Below are 20,607 nucleotides of genomic sequence, written 5' to 3'. Positions count from 1 at the left end.
ACTAACAATTTATAAAATCTGAGAAAAATTGCCTGAATACTTCTTGAGAAATTGAATTCTAAAAATACGACTTTTTCAAAATTCGATTTTTCAGAAACTATTCGACCCATTTCGATCAAATTTTGTATTTTTTTCATTTGAAATTGCACTCTTTGAAATGATTTGAAAAATTGTATACCTTACGATTAAAATTGTTTCGCTATTATTAAATTAAATTTTAAAAAAACTAACAATTTATAAAATCTGAGAAAAATTGCCTGAATACTTCTTGAGAAATTGAATTCTAAAAATACGACTTTTTCAAAATTCGATTTTTCAGAAACTATTCGACCCATTTCGATCAAATTTTGTATTTTTTTCATTTGAAATTGCACTCTTTGAAATGATTTGAAAAATTGTATACCTTACGATTAAAATTGTTTCGCTATTATTAAATTAAATTTTAAAAAAACTAACAATTTATAAAATCTGAGAAAAATTGCCTGAATACTTCTTGAGAAATTGAATTCTAAAAATACGACTTTTTCAAAATTCGATTTTTCAGAAACTATTCGACCCATTTCGATCAAATTTTGTATTTTTTTCATTTGAAATTGCACTCTTTGAAATGATTTGAAAAATTGTATACCTTACGATTAAAATTGTTTCGCTATTATTAAATTAAATTTTAAAAAAACTAACAATTTATAAAATCTGAGAAAAATTGCCTGAATACTTCTTGAGAAATTGAATTCTAAAAATACGACTTTTTCAAAATTCGATTTTTCAGAAACTATTCGACCCATTTCGATCAAATTTTGTATTTTTTTCATTTGAAATTGCACTCTTTGAAATGATTTGAAAAATTGTATACCTTACGATTAAAATTGTTTCGCTATTATTAAATTAAATTTTAAAAAAACTAACAATTTATAAAATCTGAGAAAAATTGCCTGAATACTTCTTGAGAAATTGAATTCTAAAAATACGACTTTTTCAAAATTCGATTTTTCAGAAACTATTCGACCCATTTCGATCAAATTTTGTATTTTTTTCATTTGAAATTGCACTCTTTGAAATGATTTGAAAAATTGTATACCTTACGATTAAAATTGTTTCGCTATTATTAAATTAAATTTTAAAAAAACTAACAATTTATAAAATCTGAGAAAAATTGCCTGAATACTTCTTGAGAAATTGAATTCTAAAAATACGACTTTTTCAAAATTCGATTTTTCAGAAACTATTCGACCCATTTCGATCAAATTTTGTATTTTTTTCATTTGAAATTGCACTCTTTGAAATGATTTGAAAAATTGTATACCTTACGATTAAAATTGTTTCGCTATTATTAAATTAAATTTTAAAAAAACTAACAATTTACAAAATCTGAGAAAAATTGCCTGAATACTTCTTGAGAAATTGAATTCTAAAAATACGACTTTTTCAAAATTCGATTTTTCAGAAACTATTCGACCCATTTCGATCAAATTTTGTATTTTTTTCATTTGAAATTGCACTCTTTGAAATGATTTGAAAAATTGTATACCTTACGATTAAAATTGTTTCGCTATTATTAAATTAAATTTTAAAAAAACTAACAATTTATAAAATCTGAGAAAAATTGCCTGAATACTTCTTGAGAAATTGAATTCTAAAAATACGACTTTTTCAAAATTCGATTTTTCAGAAACTATTCGACCCATTTCGATCAAATTTTGTATTTTTTTCATTTGAAATTGCACTCTTTGAAATGATTTGAAAAATTGTATACCTTACGATTAAAATTGTTTCGCTATTATTAAATTAAATTTTAAAAAAACTAACAATTTATAAAATCTGAGAAAAATTGCCTGAATACTTCTTGAGAAATTGAATTCTAAAAATACGACTTTTTCAAAATTCGATTTTTCAGAAACTATTCGACCCATTTCGATCAAATTTTGTATTTTTTTCATTTGAAATTGCACTCTTTGAAATGATTTGAAAAATTGTATACCTTACGATTAAAATTGTTTCGCTATTATTAAATTAAATTTTAAAAAAACTAACAATTTATAAAATCTGAGAAAAATTGCCTGAATACTTCTTGAGAAATTGAATTCTAAAAATACGACTTTTTCAAAATTCGATTTTTCAGAAACTATTCGACCCATTTCGATCAAATTTTGTATTTTTTTCATTTGAAATTGCACTCTTTGAAATGATTTGAAAAATTGTATACCTTACGATTAAAATTGTTTCGCTATTATTAAATTAAATTTTAAAAAAACTAACAATTTATAAAATCTGAGAAAAATTGCCTGAATACTTCTTGAGAAATTGAATTCTAAAAATACGACTTTTTCAAAATTCGATTTTTCAGAAACTATTCGACCCATTTCGATCAAATTTTGTATTTTTTTCATTTGAAATTGCACTCTTTGAAATGATTTGAAAAATTGTATACCTTACGATTAAAATTGTTTCGCTATTATTAAATTAAATTTTAAAAAAACTAACAATTTATAAAATCTGAGAAAAATTGCCTGAATACTTCTTGAGAAATTGAATTCTAAAAATACGACTTTTTCAAAATTCGATTTTTCAGAAACTATTCGACCCATTTCGATCAAATTTTGTATTTTTTTCATTTGAAATTGCACTCTTTGAAATGATTTGAAAAATTGTATACCTTACGATTAAAATTGTTTCGCTATTATTAAATTAAATTTTAAAAAAACTAACAATTTACAAAATCTGAGAAAAATTGCCTGAATACTTCTTGAGAAATTGAATTCTAAAAATACGACTTTTTCAAAATTCGATTTTTCAGAAACTATTCGACCCATTTCGATCAAATTTTGTATTTTTTCATTTGAAATTGCACTCTTTGAAATGATTTGAAAAATTGTATACCTTACGATTAAACATTGTTTCGCTATTATTAAATTAAATTTTAAAAAAACTAACAATTTATTATTGCCATTTGCGGGTAGTTTGGGGGATTTTTAGCACTCAAATTATGCGATTTGATTTTTCAATCAATTAATATCTCGTTTATAATTTGTCTATTAACATTTAAAGTGGTTTTACGTCTGTTCCCACCAAGGGAAATAAAATCGAAAAATATTTTGTCCCTTATTGTGTTTAAATTCAAAATATGAAGCTTAAACTTGTTCGGTTGATCTGGTTGCTAATGGCAACAATCCATTTCTTCTTGTCACAAGATATTAACGCAATCCAGTGTTTCAAAACTTTAACTTTCTCGTTAATTGCAAACTTGCGTTCCATGATTTTAAAATATAATTATATTAATAGGATTTTTGTTATTGTTGCTATACAATAAAATGTTAGGAAAAATATTTTTTTCTGTTCCACATCAAATCTTCCAAAAGATTTTACAAATATCATTTCGTTTTTAAATCTGCTTGTTTACGTTACGAAAATGCTTGTTTAAAGACTTTAAAAATTTGCTTTATAGTTTTGAATACGAAGACATCCATTGTTGTGTACAGTTTATGTTGAGTATTTAAGGACTAAGTGTTCTTTATTTTAAAATTTTTTTCATATCCGTCGTTGAACAGCTGACCCAATTTTCGGGTTTACGACTACTAATGTTCAACTCCTGAAGCCTTGTAATTTTAAACCCAATCCAGAAGACTAGGGGACTCCTCTATCAAGTATTGGGAGAAATTTGCATTCATGGAGGATTTTTTGATGGAACTAACCTGCATTTGCGTTATATAGAGAGAGAAACCACAAAAACCTCCCACGGTTAACCTGGCGACAAGGGGACTCTAACCCATGGTCCGTCTACCACTGAGGAAACTTCACGTCAGCACTTCGGATTCGAACAGAAACGCTCTATCCCCTGAGCCATTGGGGTTCCAATTTCTTATTCGATCGAAAGCTAATACTCTAATTAAGTGCTCTACTTTACAATTTCTTTCTCACTTTTTTTTTCATTTTCATTACATCATATTACGCTGAGCAAAACCTATTGAATTTAGAAGCTTGATCCAGGAGACAAAGGAACTCCTGAATTAAGTATTGGGAGAAATTTGCCTTCGTGGAGGACTTTTTGATGGAGCTAACCTGCATTTGCGTAGAGAGGGGAAACCGCAAAAACCTAACACGGTTAACCTGACGGCAAGGAGACTCTGACCCATGATCCGTCTGCCACTGAGGATATTTTACGTCGATACTGTGGTCGGTGCAAGCCGGATGCGGAATTCGTATCGACCAGCCATCGCTGGGATTCAAACCCGGTTCACCACATTAGAATAATAAAATACCTAATAAAATCCCGTTACATGTATGTTTAAGTATAAAAGTATTGCATATAAACTCATGCAAAACATGCAAGCATTAAGAAACTACAGTGCGTCAAATAATTTGGTCTTCTTCTTCTTCAGGAGCGCAACAGCCCTTTGCAGGCCTTGGCTGCCTCAACAGCACGCCTTCTCCAGCTCCCTCTGTCCATGGCAACTCCCCTCCAGTTCTTAAGTTTTAGGACTTTGAGGTCGTTTTCGCTGTCGTTGACCAATAATTTGGTCTAATTAATATAATACCTGACATAATAAATATTCTATATTTGTATAATATACAATCTAATTTGTCCAATAGTCGAATTTTTATTATATATCGTGTCGTTTAACCAATTAATACACAAACGTAAACGAGTGCAAACCGGTTTCAGTATCGTAAAAACAATAAAGCTGTGTAGTATCACCTGATAATTAAGATTTTGCATAGAATCTTATAGAGCGTCTAATAATTTGGAAAGGTTTCTGTAGATTTGAAACCTCACCGTCGATTTGTAACAATTGAAATTACTCTAAGTAAATCGATCGCGATTGTCGATAGCAATAGCTTCTCCTTTTGCGATGAGAAATATTTTGGCAGATACCTAAATAAAACATAACCTCCCCTATTTTTGCGAACATCACAAAAATAACGAGTTCAACCTCTCCTGACTCACATTCCATTTAGATGGGATGAAACTATCTTTTTTTTTCCTCTTTCATATCCGACCGATCAGACGCTTCAAAGCGAAAAATGTTTCCATAGTAACAATGAAATCTCAGACGACGACTTAAAGGAATCTCGAATGGAAACATATTTCTTTCTTTTTACACGAAATCTTCGAAATGTATCGTTGCCATCAATTTTCCTTTGTTGAAAAAGACAACAAAATAAGATCTTTTAATTTTTTTTCCTCTTCTGCTGTCTGTATTAGAACATTTAATAAATTCTACGGACAATACAAAAGCAAACTCTAAGTGTTTCCTGAATGTTCTACCATAAAATATTACAAAACGACTGTTCTTTTACTCTATATCATGAAAAGATCTAACGATTCATCCGAATAAAAAAAACGTGAGCAGAAGATATTTATATTAGAAATTGTCATTAAATTAAATAAAAGAAATATTACAAATAAACGTCAAATATTAAATTTTTAGTTTCAAATACGATAGCCAGCGGTTGCAATAAAAATTTGGTGAAAAAAACAGGTAAAAAACAAGCGAAAACAGGTTAAAAACAAGTGATCTTTCATACAGGTGAAAGAGATGAACAGTAATGACGCATCAGAAATTGTAAAAATTAAACTTCTGGAATAGGAAATTGCGTTTCCAAGTTTACGGTATTTATAGCCCTCCAAGCAACAACAATTTTAACCTAGATACGTTGACCTAATTCAACATGTTTTTAATTTGGATCTGTGCAGCAATAAAAATTATTTTTTTCTATCGTTTAAAGTTCTTAGTTTATAAGCATAAAATTCAAGAACATTTTTAAAAACTTCACATAATCATGATAAAATAACTAGTTTCTGATAAATATTGCAGAGAAAATATTGAAAATCATGCATTTTTTGTAATTTATAACGCGAATTGACACGGCAAAGAAAAATTCTCTTTTTAAAAGAAAGAAAAATTAAGCACTTTTTACAACTCCGAATAAATAAAGCACCTTTAAGGGCTTTTGAAATACGTATATCAAGAATAAGCATCTTTAAGCACTTTTAAAAAACGCTACGTATCCTGTACAATTATTGTAGGAAATTTCAATGCAGCATCTCCAAACTGGGGTCACACCAATAAGAATCAGCTAGCGCTGATTGAGAAAGACTTTATAGACGTTAACGCATTAGTTTATGACAGAGATGATACAAACACTTTTATTTCCCTTATTTAGGAAGTTCGACTGATCCAGACCTAAGTATAGTTTCAGAAACAAACGATGCAAAAAATACTTGCTAGGTGATCCAGTTAGAATGCTTAAGACCTCGATTTCAACAAAGTTGAAAAAACATTAAACCTCCTTCAAAAATTATGTGGAACTTAATAAAATCCAGCTAAAGAAAAAAATAAGTTGTTGTTGTTGTAGTTTATTTTACGTTGCACTAGAGCTGCACAATAAGGTATAGGCGACGGTCTGGGAAATATCCTTGATAATGGTCCGAATACATACCATCACAATTTTGATCCTCTGCTAAAGGGATGGCATGGCACCCCCACTTCAGTAGCCCAACTACCTGCACGCGAAGTCTAGCACTTTACAGTAGAGCAGCTTAACGAGGACTTATACCGCACACCCTCGGTCCCTACGCAGACTGATCCAAGTAGTCACTCACTCGTGCACTGCCCGTAACTAGTGATGCTTGACTTCGGTGATCTGCTTGGAACCGTGTCTTAACGATCAGTCAACTTCGGGACGCAAAAATAAGTAACTTAATAAACGTAACTTCACCATACTTCGACTTTCACTATATTTTATTTTATATTTTATATCCGTCGTTGAACTGCCGACGCAATTTTGGGTTTACGACTACCAATGTTTAGCTACGTAGCCTTGTAATTTTGAAACCAATCTAGAAAACAAGGAAACTCCTGGATCAGTACCCCCAGAGATATTGATTTGTTATGGGAACATGGAAGACTTTAACGTGCATCAGTCACCATTTACTACACGGGGAGTATTCGGACGGTCTGGGATCGAACCTACGAACTCTTGGACATGGGCCCAGTGGCGACTTTCACTATAATTCTTCAGTGTGGAAGGAAGAATATCCTACGAGGAAGATTGAAAACATATGAGCCATTTTGGAATGAGCCATATTTCGTCAAACAAAAGGTCACCAGAGATCGAACAGAACAGAGAGCTGAGAAAAATTGATCATAAAACCGAAACGGAATGCCGCCTAGATGTTATTGCATGGAGACGTCAAAAGGCTATCATGAAGAAAAAAAATACTTGAAGCCAAAAGAGAAACTTGGAATAATTTTCTGAATAAGATAGACTATCAAGTAGAAGGACAAAAAGTATATTAGTTTGATCAACAACAAACGAACCTAAAATGTAAACTATCTAGTGGTTTTTGGAGACAAAGATATTCGAAATCCAAAGTTAATTGCTAAAAAATTCAACGACTTCTATTTAAACCAACAACAAAAGAATAGTGAGAGGACACGGCTTAAAATAAAATTTTAAGAGAGAAATGTTTTAGATCTAATTTTAGTAAACGAATTCACAATTGCAGACTTCAACTAAGCAATTTTATTTTATTTTACAACCGCTCTTGCACGACCGACCCAAATCTGGGTTTACGACTACTTATGTTCAACACCGTAAGCTTGTAATTTTACACCTAATCTAGGAGACAAGAGAACTCCTACATCAAGCATTGGTAGAAATTTACCTTCGTGGAGGACTTTTTGATGAAACTAACCCACATTTACGTTACATGGAGAGGAACACCACGTGAACCTCCCACGGTTAGCCTGACGGCAAGGGAACTCTAACCCATGATCCGTCTACCAATGAGATTATTTTACTTCAGCACTGTAATCGGTGCATACCGGATGCGGAATTCGTATCAACCAGCCATGATTAGGCTTCGAATCTGGTAACTTCATTCGAAGGCGAACCCTCTATCCCCTGAGCCATCGCGGCTCAAGATAGAATTTGAATTGAAGATGGTTGTTGTTGTTGTAGTTAATTTACGTCGCACTAGAGTTGCACAAAGGGCTATTGGCGACGGAATTGAAGATGGATAACGTTATAATAAGTAGAAAAAATTTTACAAAGTATCTAAGTGTAATATTATATACACTGTAAAAAATCTGGGTAAATGTTTAACCAATACTTGGTGCAAAGTTTTTAATTGCACCATTAATTGCTAAATATGATCGAAAAATACGTTCATAGCACAATCGATTGCACCAAACTTTCGTACTATGAGAGGCACAAGCTTAAACTGCGACCGATAACTGTTGACTTATGGACGATTTTGTTGTTGTTTTGTAATCTCTTGCAAGTTGTCTTTGAAATCGTCTATTTTTTTTTCTACAGGTAAGTAAACGTCTCTTATTTATTTGCATTAATTACAGTTCATAATAAACGGTAAATGCCGCAATCTTAAGCACAGCTTTCCGCCAAATTTACTGATGGTGAAAATATTCTAGGTCCGTGTTTCAATTGCATTCTACCGAACAAAAACAATCGCGTGTACTTTCTGTTAGGATTAAAACTTTTCATCAATATGCTTATGTTTTGATTTTTATGTTCTATATTGCTCATTTTCATTTGTAAGGTTACATAATTACACGAATATTTGTCTATACATTCTTAAATACCTTTGTTGTTAGATTTTCAATACGAATTATACTCTGTTCAAATTAACACTAGAGGCAGTCGTTGTCATGGAAACTGGGTTTCTCTTTGGCGCACGAGGTAGGGAAAAAACAAAACAAGGAAAGTGCCCAATATTGGCGTTAAAGAAAGCAAAGTGTTATTTTTTTAATTAACCAAAAATCTTATTGAAATTTTGAACAAAATACTGACCAGAAAAAGATTTGTTTTGGTACATTTCGAAATACACTGATTTCTTTTTATAATTTTTTTTAAATGGATTTTCTTATTAATATTTTTTAACTAAGCGAAACAAATTTCAAATGAAACAAAGTATCGTATTTAAAAACTTAATATATGTATTTTTTTATTAAATCTAAATATAAAAAAACTTAGATGCTCATAGAAACTTTGCTTTCAATACTTATTTTTCCATGAATTGTTATTTTTTTTGCAGATTTATGTATATTAATTTCGCCCACATTTGTGTTTTGTGAGGGAGGGAAAAGACAACATAAGCATAAATCGAACGTTATAATTAATCATGAAAAACTTCACATGTATTTATAATATTTACATTTTTTTTAAATAATTTTTTAAAACTTTTATTTTAATTATAAAAGTAATTTTTTTTTATTCTGATATATATCTGCTTCTATGAAACAAAAAAACTTTAGTTATAAAGACAATCCTCACATAAAGTATAATGTGGAGTTTTAATACCATCGACATGAATACTGCTTGTGTGTTTATCAGCAGCCATATCCCGAACAGTGCAAAGCCTATTGATAAAAATAATTATTCTGCCGAAATTACCAGAATTCCAGAACTTCAAAAGTACTAGTTTCAAGAATAGCTTTGAGTGAATATTTTGTACTTTTCTCATGAATGCTTTGTGATATGTATAAATATGTAAAAAGTATAATATACTTAAATTTTAAGATTATTATTTTGCATAAAAATTATTACATTCGGTCTATGTATACAAACATCAAGGTGATTGTAAATGTATAAATTAAGTTTGAATATTGATCTGGATCTGCATATTTTTGTTATTATTTCCAAGTTATGTCATTATTTTCACATTTCTTAATTTGCTTCAAATTAATTATTTCCCTAGGTCAATGTAATTAACATTAAAATGTTTCGTTAATAAGCGTTTGGGGGTTGACCAATTCAATGTTTGTCTTCTCTTTTAAATAAATTTTTATTTGTGAAAGTATTATTTCCCTTTTTAAATAATAAAATAATTTCAGAATACATAGTAATAGGAATTTGCTTCAGCTTAAAATTCTTCTTTAAAACATTAGTCGTACTTTACTCTATAGCATCTGTTGGTGCTTTTACAAATAACATGTAAAAAAGAATTTTAATTTTACTTAATTTATATAATATTGCATTTTTAATTTTTTTCCTTTCTTCACATTGATATGTGTAGTATCAATGTGAAGAGATATATATATATATATATATATATATATATATATATATATATATATATATATATATATATATATATATATATATATATATATATATATATATATATATATATAATGCATCTAAAATAAAATAAAATAGTTTTTTTCGTTTTTATATATTTAGGTAATTAAGTTATAATTTAATTTATATAAATTTGGTCCTCTACTTTGCATACTAAATAATAAAGAAAAGTTACACTAAAGTGTAACTGATCCATATTTGGTTTAATTAAATAACCCACTTATGATAGCACCTTTTCTCTTAATTTGGGATAAATAAAATATCAATTTATGATACAATTTTCTCTTTTTATTATAAATTATTAATAATGATTACTTTTAATGATAACTTTCTCTGCTTTTTTTGCTCTTTGAAAATGCTTAATGAATGTGCTCATGGTGCGTAGCGTTTTTAAAAAGTGCTTAAAGGTACTTATTTTCGGTTTCCGTTTTTTAAAAGCCCTTAAAGGTGCTTTTTATATTGAGTGTTATTAAAAGGTCTTTAATTTTCCTTTTTCGAAAATGAAACTATTTTCTTTACCATGTCTATTTTGGCGAAGTAATATGCAAAAGAGTGCTTTTCACATTGTTCTATTCAACGTTTTAATAATTCATTCGTTCCATTTTGGCTTACATTCGGTCCGTAGCGTTTAAAGGTGACAATCATTTTACATGTTTGACAAAATACTTAGAATTCCGCAAGTGCGTCTAGTGAGCTGTGTTCGGTGAGATTATTGCACCCCCATGTACAACTCTGCTGCATTTGCATCTCAATTTCAGGCTTCAATTTCCACCCTCTGATATCGAAACAAAAAGTCTCTTAATCATTTTATAATGGCCAATATAATCATAAAGGAGTTTTTATTTTGTTAGAAACTAGTAATTTTATCAGGATCATGTAAAGTCTTTGAAAATTATTTTGCATTTTTTAATGTATATAGTGCTTAAAAATATTTTTTGAGTGCTTTAATCCTTTCAATACGGCGAAAAATCAGCAGGGGTGAAAGCGAGACGGAAAAGAGGAAAGGCTGGTAGTAAAACCATTTCAGTTATAGCTAGTTTTGGGGAGGAGTTTACTTATTCTTTTTTTGAATTTTTCAAATATATCTACTTTATCTTGGAAAAGAAGCAGTTTTATATATAGGCCAGAATTATAAAAGAAATCTTGATAGTTACAGACATTTCATTTTTTTCGAAAAAAATGCTGGAATGAAATGTTTTACGTACCAGGTTTTTCTCTTTTCCGTCTTGCTATATAAGGGCTTTCACCCATGGACTGGGACAGCAAATGTCCCGTCCGGTGCGAAAGGGTTAAAAGTACTTAAAAGGTGCTTATTTTTTGTTTTATGATTTGGCTACGAGCCCTGGGTGCACCCTTACCCTACTTTTTAACACTTTAAAATTACCTAATGGTGCAACCTTCCCCGCTTTTAGTTCCCTTCAAAACACTTATTTTTGGTACAACCTTTCCCTGCTTTTAGGTTTTTTTTCCAAAATACCCATTTTTGGTGCAACCTTCTCCCGTTATTTGGAGCTAGTGAAAGCACCAATATATAGTAAAACTGAGCACCAACTTTATGTAGCCAGGAAATGAAAACCAAAATTTGGCGCAACATAGCTCGAAATTTTTTTTACAACGTATTAAATTAAATTTCGTTGACCAACAGAAAATTACAGCAGAAAAGGTAGAAGATAGAATCTAAATGATATAAGGCCGAACTGCAGGACCTCCGAATGAGGATGTACTCAAGCAACCCTGAATGCAATGTACAACATATATGTTAAACCCATAATCAAATACGGTAGTGAGGCCTTGATCTCTGCGATAAAGAACAGTAATGACGTATTAGAAAAGACTCAAAGACTACCCTCTTTGCAGAGAACTAATGCTATGCAAGAAACAAAAGCCTTACATTGCACATCTAAAGTCGTTTCTGTTTCCATCAACTTTTTCGGAAGGGCAGGGTTAGTAGCTCGACACACCAGCAACCGGCCGTTGTCAGCCCACGTCGGAGTGAAGTGAAGTGCGCTCAACGTTACGTTACCGTCGTCGGCCAAGAGTTCGGAGCTCCCTTCCAATTTCTTCCCGTCGATCCACCAGGATGTGAGTGCCCGAGGTCTCGATCCTCTCGTCTGGCAGACGACTCCTTGTTCTTCGCCAGCCCTTATAAGTTTTTCTGGAAGAATTATTTTCACTTCTTGAGGAGCCACTGAAATGCAATAGAACTAATATCATTGATAGCTAATAATATTGCATTAATGCAATAGAACTAATTATTATGCATTTTATAACTTAATGATGTATGAACTGAATACCATTAGTACTCAAGAAAGCATTATATTAAATGAATACCCGTGATTTGTACTGGGGGAAAAAAAATTAAGTAATCTATAAATCGGATCAACATTAAGAAATCAAGCACAAAACTTAAAGACTAACAGAATTTATTAGCTGAAACAGTTATTTTTCTATATATGTTACTGTGAATGAACTAAACAGGTGGTTATGGTCATCCACTGGTGAATGTTGACAATCACATAGTCGCTTTGGTAAATGTTCGAAATATAACTATGTCTAGTTAAGTGCCACTGCCCGGTATGCCCTACGTCAATGTTTTTTTAAAAGATCAGTGCCCCTTCTCGGTGTGCATTTGTCCGGTATGTCTTACATCAATATTTTAAGATCAAATACCACTGCCCAGCATGCATTTAACCGATTCTCTGAGCAATAATGTTTCTGCTGATCTCTCCTCAGCAGATATTAAAATATCGAATAAGTTAAATAATTTCAATGGATAAATTAATATCATATCGGATATAACGAATATGTCGGATAGTCACTAAAGCGACTATGTAATTGTTGACATTCATTGGTGAAAGTCGACATTCTCTTGCTTTCAGACATTCGCGGTGACATACGTATTACAAGCTGAATTCCGTTTCTTCGTGCAAAAAAAGAATAAATAAATCAGTACTAAAGTGAACAACATTACAAAATCATACTCAAATTTGAAAGAAAAATACCGGCAAAAATAATAAAGCTAAAATAATTCCAACGTTTTTATTTATTATTATTTGTTGCCCTTCACAGTGACTTTACATTATTAGATTAAGCAAAACCTGTATTTGCCGCTGTGGTAGGCACCGAAATTACTCATAAAATACTTTGTACGCATGAGTACATTTGGTACAGATTAAAACTGCAATAATTTCAATAATTCCAATAGTGCCTATTACCGAAAATAAGCATCATTGATGCCAACAATAGTATGGCGATTTGTTACTTTCTCCATTACAAATAAATGCATTTTCTCTAGCAATTTTAGTTTTTAGTGAATAGTTTATTTTTTTAATTCAATTAGTACCAATAACCGTGGTGGCTTACGAGATAGGGAGTTCGCCTTGCAATGAGGTGACCCGTGTTCCAATCCCAGTGATGGCTGGTCGATACGAATTCCACATCTGGCTTGCACCGACTACAGCGCTGACGTAAAATATCTTCAGTAGTCGACGGATAATGAGTTATAGACCTCGGGAGATTTTCGTGGTTCTTGTCTCCATGTAACGCAAATGCGGGTTACTACCTTCATAGAGTACTCCACGAAGGCAAAATTTCTCTCAATACTCGATCCAGGAGTTCCCTTGTCTTCTGAAATGGGTAAAAAATCCCAAGGCTACGGAGTTAGACATTAGTACTCGTATGCCCAAAATTGTGTCGGTTATTCGACGACGTTTATAAAATTAGTACCCATTACCAAAATTAGTTAAGCAACACTGACGTCAGTAATAGTTTTTCGAATCGCCACGCACTCTTAAATGAATAAGTATAACGAAATTGTATTTTAACCAAATTAATTAATTATCATTGGTGTGGATAATAATACAGCAAAATTATTTTATGTTCCTCCTTAACGAATTAGTACCATGTCTCTTTTAATTTTGCCTTTTAGTACATAACTTAGTATTTACATCAAACAATGTCTTCCTCTAAACCAATGAGAAAATTCCATTTTTCAAATATCTCTGAATTAAAAATATAATTAAAAAATTAGGCTCCGTAATTTGTTTGAAATTTTACTGATTTAGCTTCATGTTGAATATCGCATTTTTAGGCATATGGTTTCCGCGTGATCACACAGACGAATTCTTTATTTTATTATACCTGCATATAGATTTGCTAGCTTTACGAAATTAGATTAAGCAGAACACGTATTTAAAACACGTATTTTTAAAATTTCACCTAAGTGACCTTTTTTCATTAATTTGGCTTTTAAGTACAAAATTATTATTTTTTAAAAATTTGTACTTATTGAGCCGTGGTGGTTCAGAGGTTTGAGAGCTGGCCACCCGATGAAGAGACCCGGGTCTGAATCTCAATGATGGCTGATCGATTTGAATTCTGCATCCAGCTCGCACCAAGCGCAGAGCTGTCGTAAGAATATCCTTAGTGGTAGACGGATCATGGGTTAAAGTCCCCTTGCCGTTAGGCTAAGGGTGAGAGGTTTTCGTGGTTTGTCCCTTAATGCAAAGCAAATGCGGGTTAGTTCCATTAAAAAAGTCGAAGTCAAATTTCTCCCAATGCTTGATCCAGGAGTTCCCTTGTCTTCTGGATTGGGTTCAAAATTACAAGACTACGGCATTGGGAGTTGTAAACTCAAAATTTAGTCGGCTGTTCAACGACGGTCATAAAATAAAATACTTTTTACCTATTGCCGAAACTAATTAAGTCTCATTTTTGTCAATTTATGGTGAGTTTTTACGGTTCTCCCGTCCCAAACAGCTCCAGATTCAGTTGATTTCAAATAAAAGCTCCATATTTAGCTGATTCCAGATAAATGCTCCAGATAAAGCTCAATATTTATTTGAGGATGCAAATGAATCTTAAGATTTATCGGCAATAAATACGTAAAATAAAGAGGAAAAAAAAATAATTGCAAGTTCCCAAGAAAAATAATTTTCACCAAGATTATGTCAATAATATTTTTATTATTAAAACTTAAAAATTATTCGAAAAGCATAAAAATGTCTCTGTGTACATTATTCACTTTGAAATAATTAATTGTATCGCATATTTAAATGCAAAAAAAAAATTATCCAAAAAAGAATCATTATTCATCCCAAATTTTTCTAAAGATTTGCATTTAACGTATAATAAATTCACGGTTTTAAAAATGAAAGCGTGTTGTTAAAATTCCTTTAAACACAAAAATAAAAGCACAGGAAGTTATGCCTTTCAAGCATTTCCAGAGCATCTGTTTTTTCCCTTACAAAAAAATAACTAAACAATATCTCTCGTTTACAGAAGGCATCTTAAATGTTTTAAAAATAACGCCAAACCTTATTTATATGGTGAGGAAAAAAAATAAGGTTAAAAATGATTTTTTTTTCTGCCCTTTCGCGGAATAGCTATTATGTTTTAAATTACACAGTTTTCTTTAGAATTCCATGAGTAAAAATTTCTCAACACACCCTTCGAAATAAGAATATTTAATACAGTAGGACCTCGATATTACGAAGTAATAGTGATCAAACTTACTTTCGATAAACGAAATGTTTGGATAAAGGAAAAAACAAACATTGTTTTCTCTATCTAATTTCATCTATAAATCATAAAAATCAAATTTATTTTTTAATAAACTGCTAGAGGTATATTATTTAAATTTAATTTTATTTGTACATTTCTTAAATGCTGTTCTCGTAGTAGACCAAGGAAAAAAATCAAGACAACATTTAATATATATTTGTTAATGCGAACGACCGGCATTTGTGGTTTTTGACTTCCAGCGAGTGAATGTTAGCAATCACATAGTTGCTTTGGTAAATGCCCGAAATATATACTTAGGTCTAGTTAAGTGCCACTGCCCGGTATACATTTGTCCGGTATGCCCTATATCAATGTTTTTTTAAGGTTCAACACCACTGCCCGGTATGCACTACATCAATGTAAGAAAACAAGTATTTTTGAACACCCTCTACCAGAAAATCAAGTTATAAGCTTGTAATTTGTATCGATTAATTAGTTCATATTTTTAATAACTACATTAAGTTTCGTAAATCTGGAGTATATATTTGTATTATGCTTTTATAAAAAATTTATTCGTTCGTCTCTTTTTTTTGTTATAACTTTATAAATATTCAGTGGAATTAAACAAAAATTTTGGAGCATTTTAAATTTAATCAAAAAATTGTTGATCTAAAATTTAAAAAAAAAGAAATTCGTTAAAAACTGAGTAAGATATGAGTATTTAAGCTTGTTCTTTAACACTGCGCATGCGCAGAAAAAAAGTAAAAACCTTTTTTTCATAATTTTGTTGTGAATCGTATTTAGCAACTAATGAAAAAAGTTTCTTAAAAATATAAAAAGTTTTCAGTTAATTTTCTAAGTAGTTTTTGAACTTTTTAAAATAAAACTCAAAACGATGAGGGGTTTTCTACCAATTTCACCTTGTACTATTAAACAAGATTTATTAAAAATAAGTCTGCCACTATGGAGTACCACCTAATCTCATAAAAGTGTGTTTTCTTTTTCTATACTATAAAATTTTGGTTTCTGGACGGCTATTGTAAGGTATAATAATTACCATTAAATGTTGTCTTACGACACAAAATAAAATTTGTGGAAGATCCCTGATTGTTTTGAGCTTCTTTTTGAAAAATACAAAAACTACTTAGAAAATTGCGTGAAACTTTTTAAATTTTTCAGATATTCAAATCAAACTTTTTTCATTAGTTTCCAAATATGATTCATTACAAAATTATGAAAAAATTTTTAAATTTGTTTTGCGCATGTGCAGTATAAAAGAAGTAGCTTAAATAATCATATATTGCGTATTTAATCTCATAGCTTAAATACTATTCTTTTTGACAAATATTTTTAAAATTTCAGATCAACAATTTCGTAATTAATTTTAAATTGCTCCAAAATTTTTGTTTCTTTTTTGCGGATATGACCTTTTTCTCGGACTTTTATAAATTTTTTCTTTCCTTTTTTTTTAAATAATTTTTTTCTTATCTTTTTCATTATTCTGTAATTTTGTTTATGTTTTCTCAACATTCTGAACTTATTTTATGAGTTCTATATGCTTGCAGCTTCTGCGCAGTTGATAAAACTTATTGATTTTCTTAATTTGCTTGGTTTTTCTCTTTTTTTTAATTTTTAGGATAGATGTAGACAGTCTGTTAAAATAAAAACTGTAAGCTCAAAAGAAATTTTAAAAATATTTATTTATTTTGTTGTTAAATGGAGGGGGGAAAAGAAATAGTATCGGAAGAAAGATTTCGAAGAAATTTCACAAAGAAAGATTTGGTTCATTTCAGACAGGCACAAAGCCACGTAAACAAACTAATTGTTCAACAAAGTGTCCAAATCTCGATTTCAAATTCACAGATCACGAAAAATTATAATGATAACAGTAAAATGCATAAAAAATCGAAATCTAAGCTAAATGAAAGACGTAGACAAAACAAAATTATATTTTAACTAATTCGGTATGCCATAAGGAGTTGTATATAATTAACTTCACGTTAGTCAACATTCTAAAACTTATGTGTAGAAACTAAGCTATCGACGTTTGTCAGCAATATCCAGAATACACCCTTTTGTTTAAAAGCATTCAGCTGGTGCTGGGTCATAGGTCTGGTGGTTGCGTATCAGTGGTTTACTTCTTCTTGAGTTGACAGTATCCCATTGACAGAAATCAGCAAGATATTATTTACAATTTAAAGCTTGTTGATTATAAATTCAATTATTTTTATGAAAAAAATGGATGAAAAAAATAGTAATTTTTACTTGATAAGTTTAATATATATTTTTATGAAGAAAAAAAAATCAATATTTATTTTAACTGTTGTTTTGGCTAGATTTGGATTATAGCCAAGTTGGTCACCAGGATGAGCGATGCTGTTCCATTTATGGCAACCCGCGCTGAAACCTCTAGATAAAGTAAGTCGATCTTTCCTTTTTAAAAGCGCATATTTGAAAGCGTTGCATTTTCATTTTTGTGTAGGATACTTGATCCGTGTTCAAATTCAATGTAATCAGTGATTCAAAAATCAGCATCAAGGTAGATTCAGTGGTTTTTTTATCAATAGTTCAGAAAATAAGTCATTGGTGAAATCAAATGTAACAAAACAATTATTTAATAAGGAAAAAGAATTAATACAACATATTAACATTTCCGTGCCTGCAAGTTCACAGCTAATTGTTGCGCTTACAGCGCCCTCTCAGTAAAAGGGTTTTACAAATACTTATTTTCTATAAAATGTAGTTCTTTTGGATCATAATTATTTATGTTTTACTTATGTTTTGTTTTCTGCGTGATTTTATCTTCACCATAGTTTGTATTTAAAAAAAAATCAGGACGCGCACGCAAGTTTGTTTTGCGAGTGCTATCAGTCAAAATGTCTAGTTGTTTTTCGCATACAGTCTCTTGGCCAAATTGTTAGACGTACTATAAGACTCTATGAAAAATCTTAGTTATCAAGTGATATTATGCCAGTGATACTATACGCGACTGAAACCGGTTTGCATTTGTTTATGTTCGATTATAAATGAGACTTTATATTCTATAAATATAGACTATTTATTATATCAGGTATTATATTAGTATATTATAATAATTAGATCAATTTATTAGACGCACTGGAGTGTTTTAATAATCACATGTTTTGCATGAGTTTATAGGCAATACTTTTATATTTAAACATGCATGTAATGCGTTTTTATACGAAATTTTTGATATAGGGTAAACCAACCAGTGAAAGAACACTACCCAGTGAAGGAACATTTCATTTATATTGATAAAAAATAAGAATTTGAAAGTTTTTCTTTAGATTGATTGGTAACGATAGCTTACTGCCAGTCATCTAGGAAGTCATCTAGCAATGTTTTGGATTACCTGGTCAAATAGACCTCTCTGGAAAAAATTTTGAATTTGTTATTATCGCTGCAACACCTTGTTTCTTTGAAAAATTATAAGGTGAGTGTTTATATTTATATGTTTGAAGTGGAATTGATTACATGTAATAGTTTCATTTTTAGCACTGTGAAAAAGGGAATTCAAAATATAGTTATTGAAGTTACGTTTTATTTTTTTAAGCATCATACCATAATGAAATACTGAGATAAGGGGGTGTTTATTCACTGGATCACCAAACGATGAAAAACCAGTGAAGGAACAAGTGTTTCTTTACGTTTGAGTTAATGAAAATAAAAAATAAACTTTAATTTTCTTGTACCTTTGGTGATGTTCCGCATCAAAAGTAAGATACGAAAAACAACTTCTAACTAGTGAGGGAACAGACATGTTCCTTTACTGGGCATAGATTTCCCAGTGAATGAACAGTATGTGTTAATATATTGACACTTTAATTTTCAATTCATGATTACAAAAAAAAGTTAACATTTTCCAAGTATATATATGTTATAGTTTCAAGAATAGGCTTGTTTTTAAATATTTGCATGGCTTATAAATTCATAAAGAGCATTAAAAAATAACCAAAATTAAATGTTCCTTTACTGTGTGCTCCTTCACTTGGTCTTCTTACTACTTGTTATTTGAACCTCCAAAACTTTAAAACAATATTATGTAAGTTCTCTACAATTTTTTTACATTATTTGCAATTAGTATCAAATATGTTGACACTGTCATTTAACTAAAATTACGAATTTTGAAATTAACATGATTTTTTAAAAGGCAAGCGAAGCTTAAGTGTTCCTTCACTGGTTAGTTTACCCTACCACCTATTTGTATTTATTTTAAACAAATCGCGTCGCAATGTTAATCAATTAATACACTAGCGTAAACAAGTGCAAACCAGTTTCAGTCACGCGTAAAAACAATAAAGCTGTATAGTGTCACCAAATAATTAAGATTTTACACCGAATTTTTAGTGTGTCTAATATTTTGGCTAGAGATTGTATAATGTAAATATTTCATAACATTCTAGACTTACCCTATAAAAGAATATTATTCTTCAAAGGAAAAAAAAAACTCATAAATAAGGGTTAAAGTAGAGTTCGTTTATAAAATATGAGGCCTGGAAATTACGGCTTGAAATATTCCATCCTATTTTTGACAATGGTTAGAGCAATCTTTAAGCAAATAAAAAAAAAGGAAGAAATTCTTCATGGGTAACACTTCTAACCATTAAGGCGTAAAGAAAACTCCAAAAAGATAATCTTAAGTATAGTGTCATCTTCATTTTTTCCCTCCAGATTATGAATAATGCAAGGGGTGAGAATGAGGAAAATTTTTCTTCATCTCGTTGAGAATGAGTTGCTTTGGAACGTTCTATAAAATAGAAGACTCTCTCTCTCTTAAGGTGAATTGTTTTCAAGTTTTTGCAGAAAGACTACCCAAGTTTTATTTTAAATATTTTAGATGTCTACGAAAATAACGCAACTCCTTATTTTATATTATATCTTGCTCGTTTTTCCTAATTTAAACCTTACTATTTGTGATATATTTTATTTAACGTTCAACCGGCTATGAACTACAACGTAGAGGGTTGTGAATTTTCATCCACA

The 20,607-nt window shown here is 30.5% G+C and overlaps 1 protein-coding gene across 1 annotated transcript in view; it reads right to left on the bottom strand.

Moving 5' to 3' along the window:
• Positions 1-20,607, bottom strand: part of LOC107441370 (protein turtle homolog B) — a 139,330-nt gene that overhangs the window by 51,641 nt on the left and 67,082 nt on the right. Inside the window, exon 5 of the mRNA XM_087164627.1 lies at positions 11,993-12,289. Within this exon, the coding sequence (XP_087020753.1) occupies positions 11,993-12,289 (297 nt within the window). The remainder of the gene's footprint in view (positions 1-11,992; positions 12,290-20,607) is intronic.

The sequence above is a fragment of the Parasteatoda tepidariorum genome, chromosome 5 (genome assembly GCF_982258835.1).
Source record: "Parasteatoda tepidariorum strain Cologne lab strain chromosome 5, Ptep-v5.0, whole genome shotgun sequence".
Lineage (NCBI taxonomy): Eukaryota > Metazoa > Arthropoda > Arachnida > Araneae > Theridiidae > Parasteatoda > Parasteatoda tepidariorum.
Note: the sequence above shows the minus strand (reverse complement) of the source record. Positions and strands in the feature narration are given on the sequence as shown.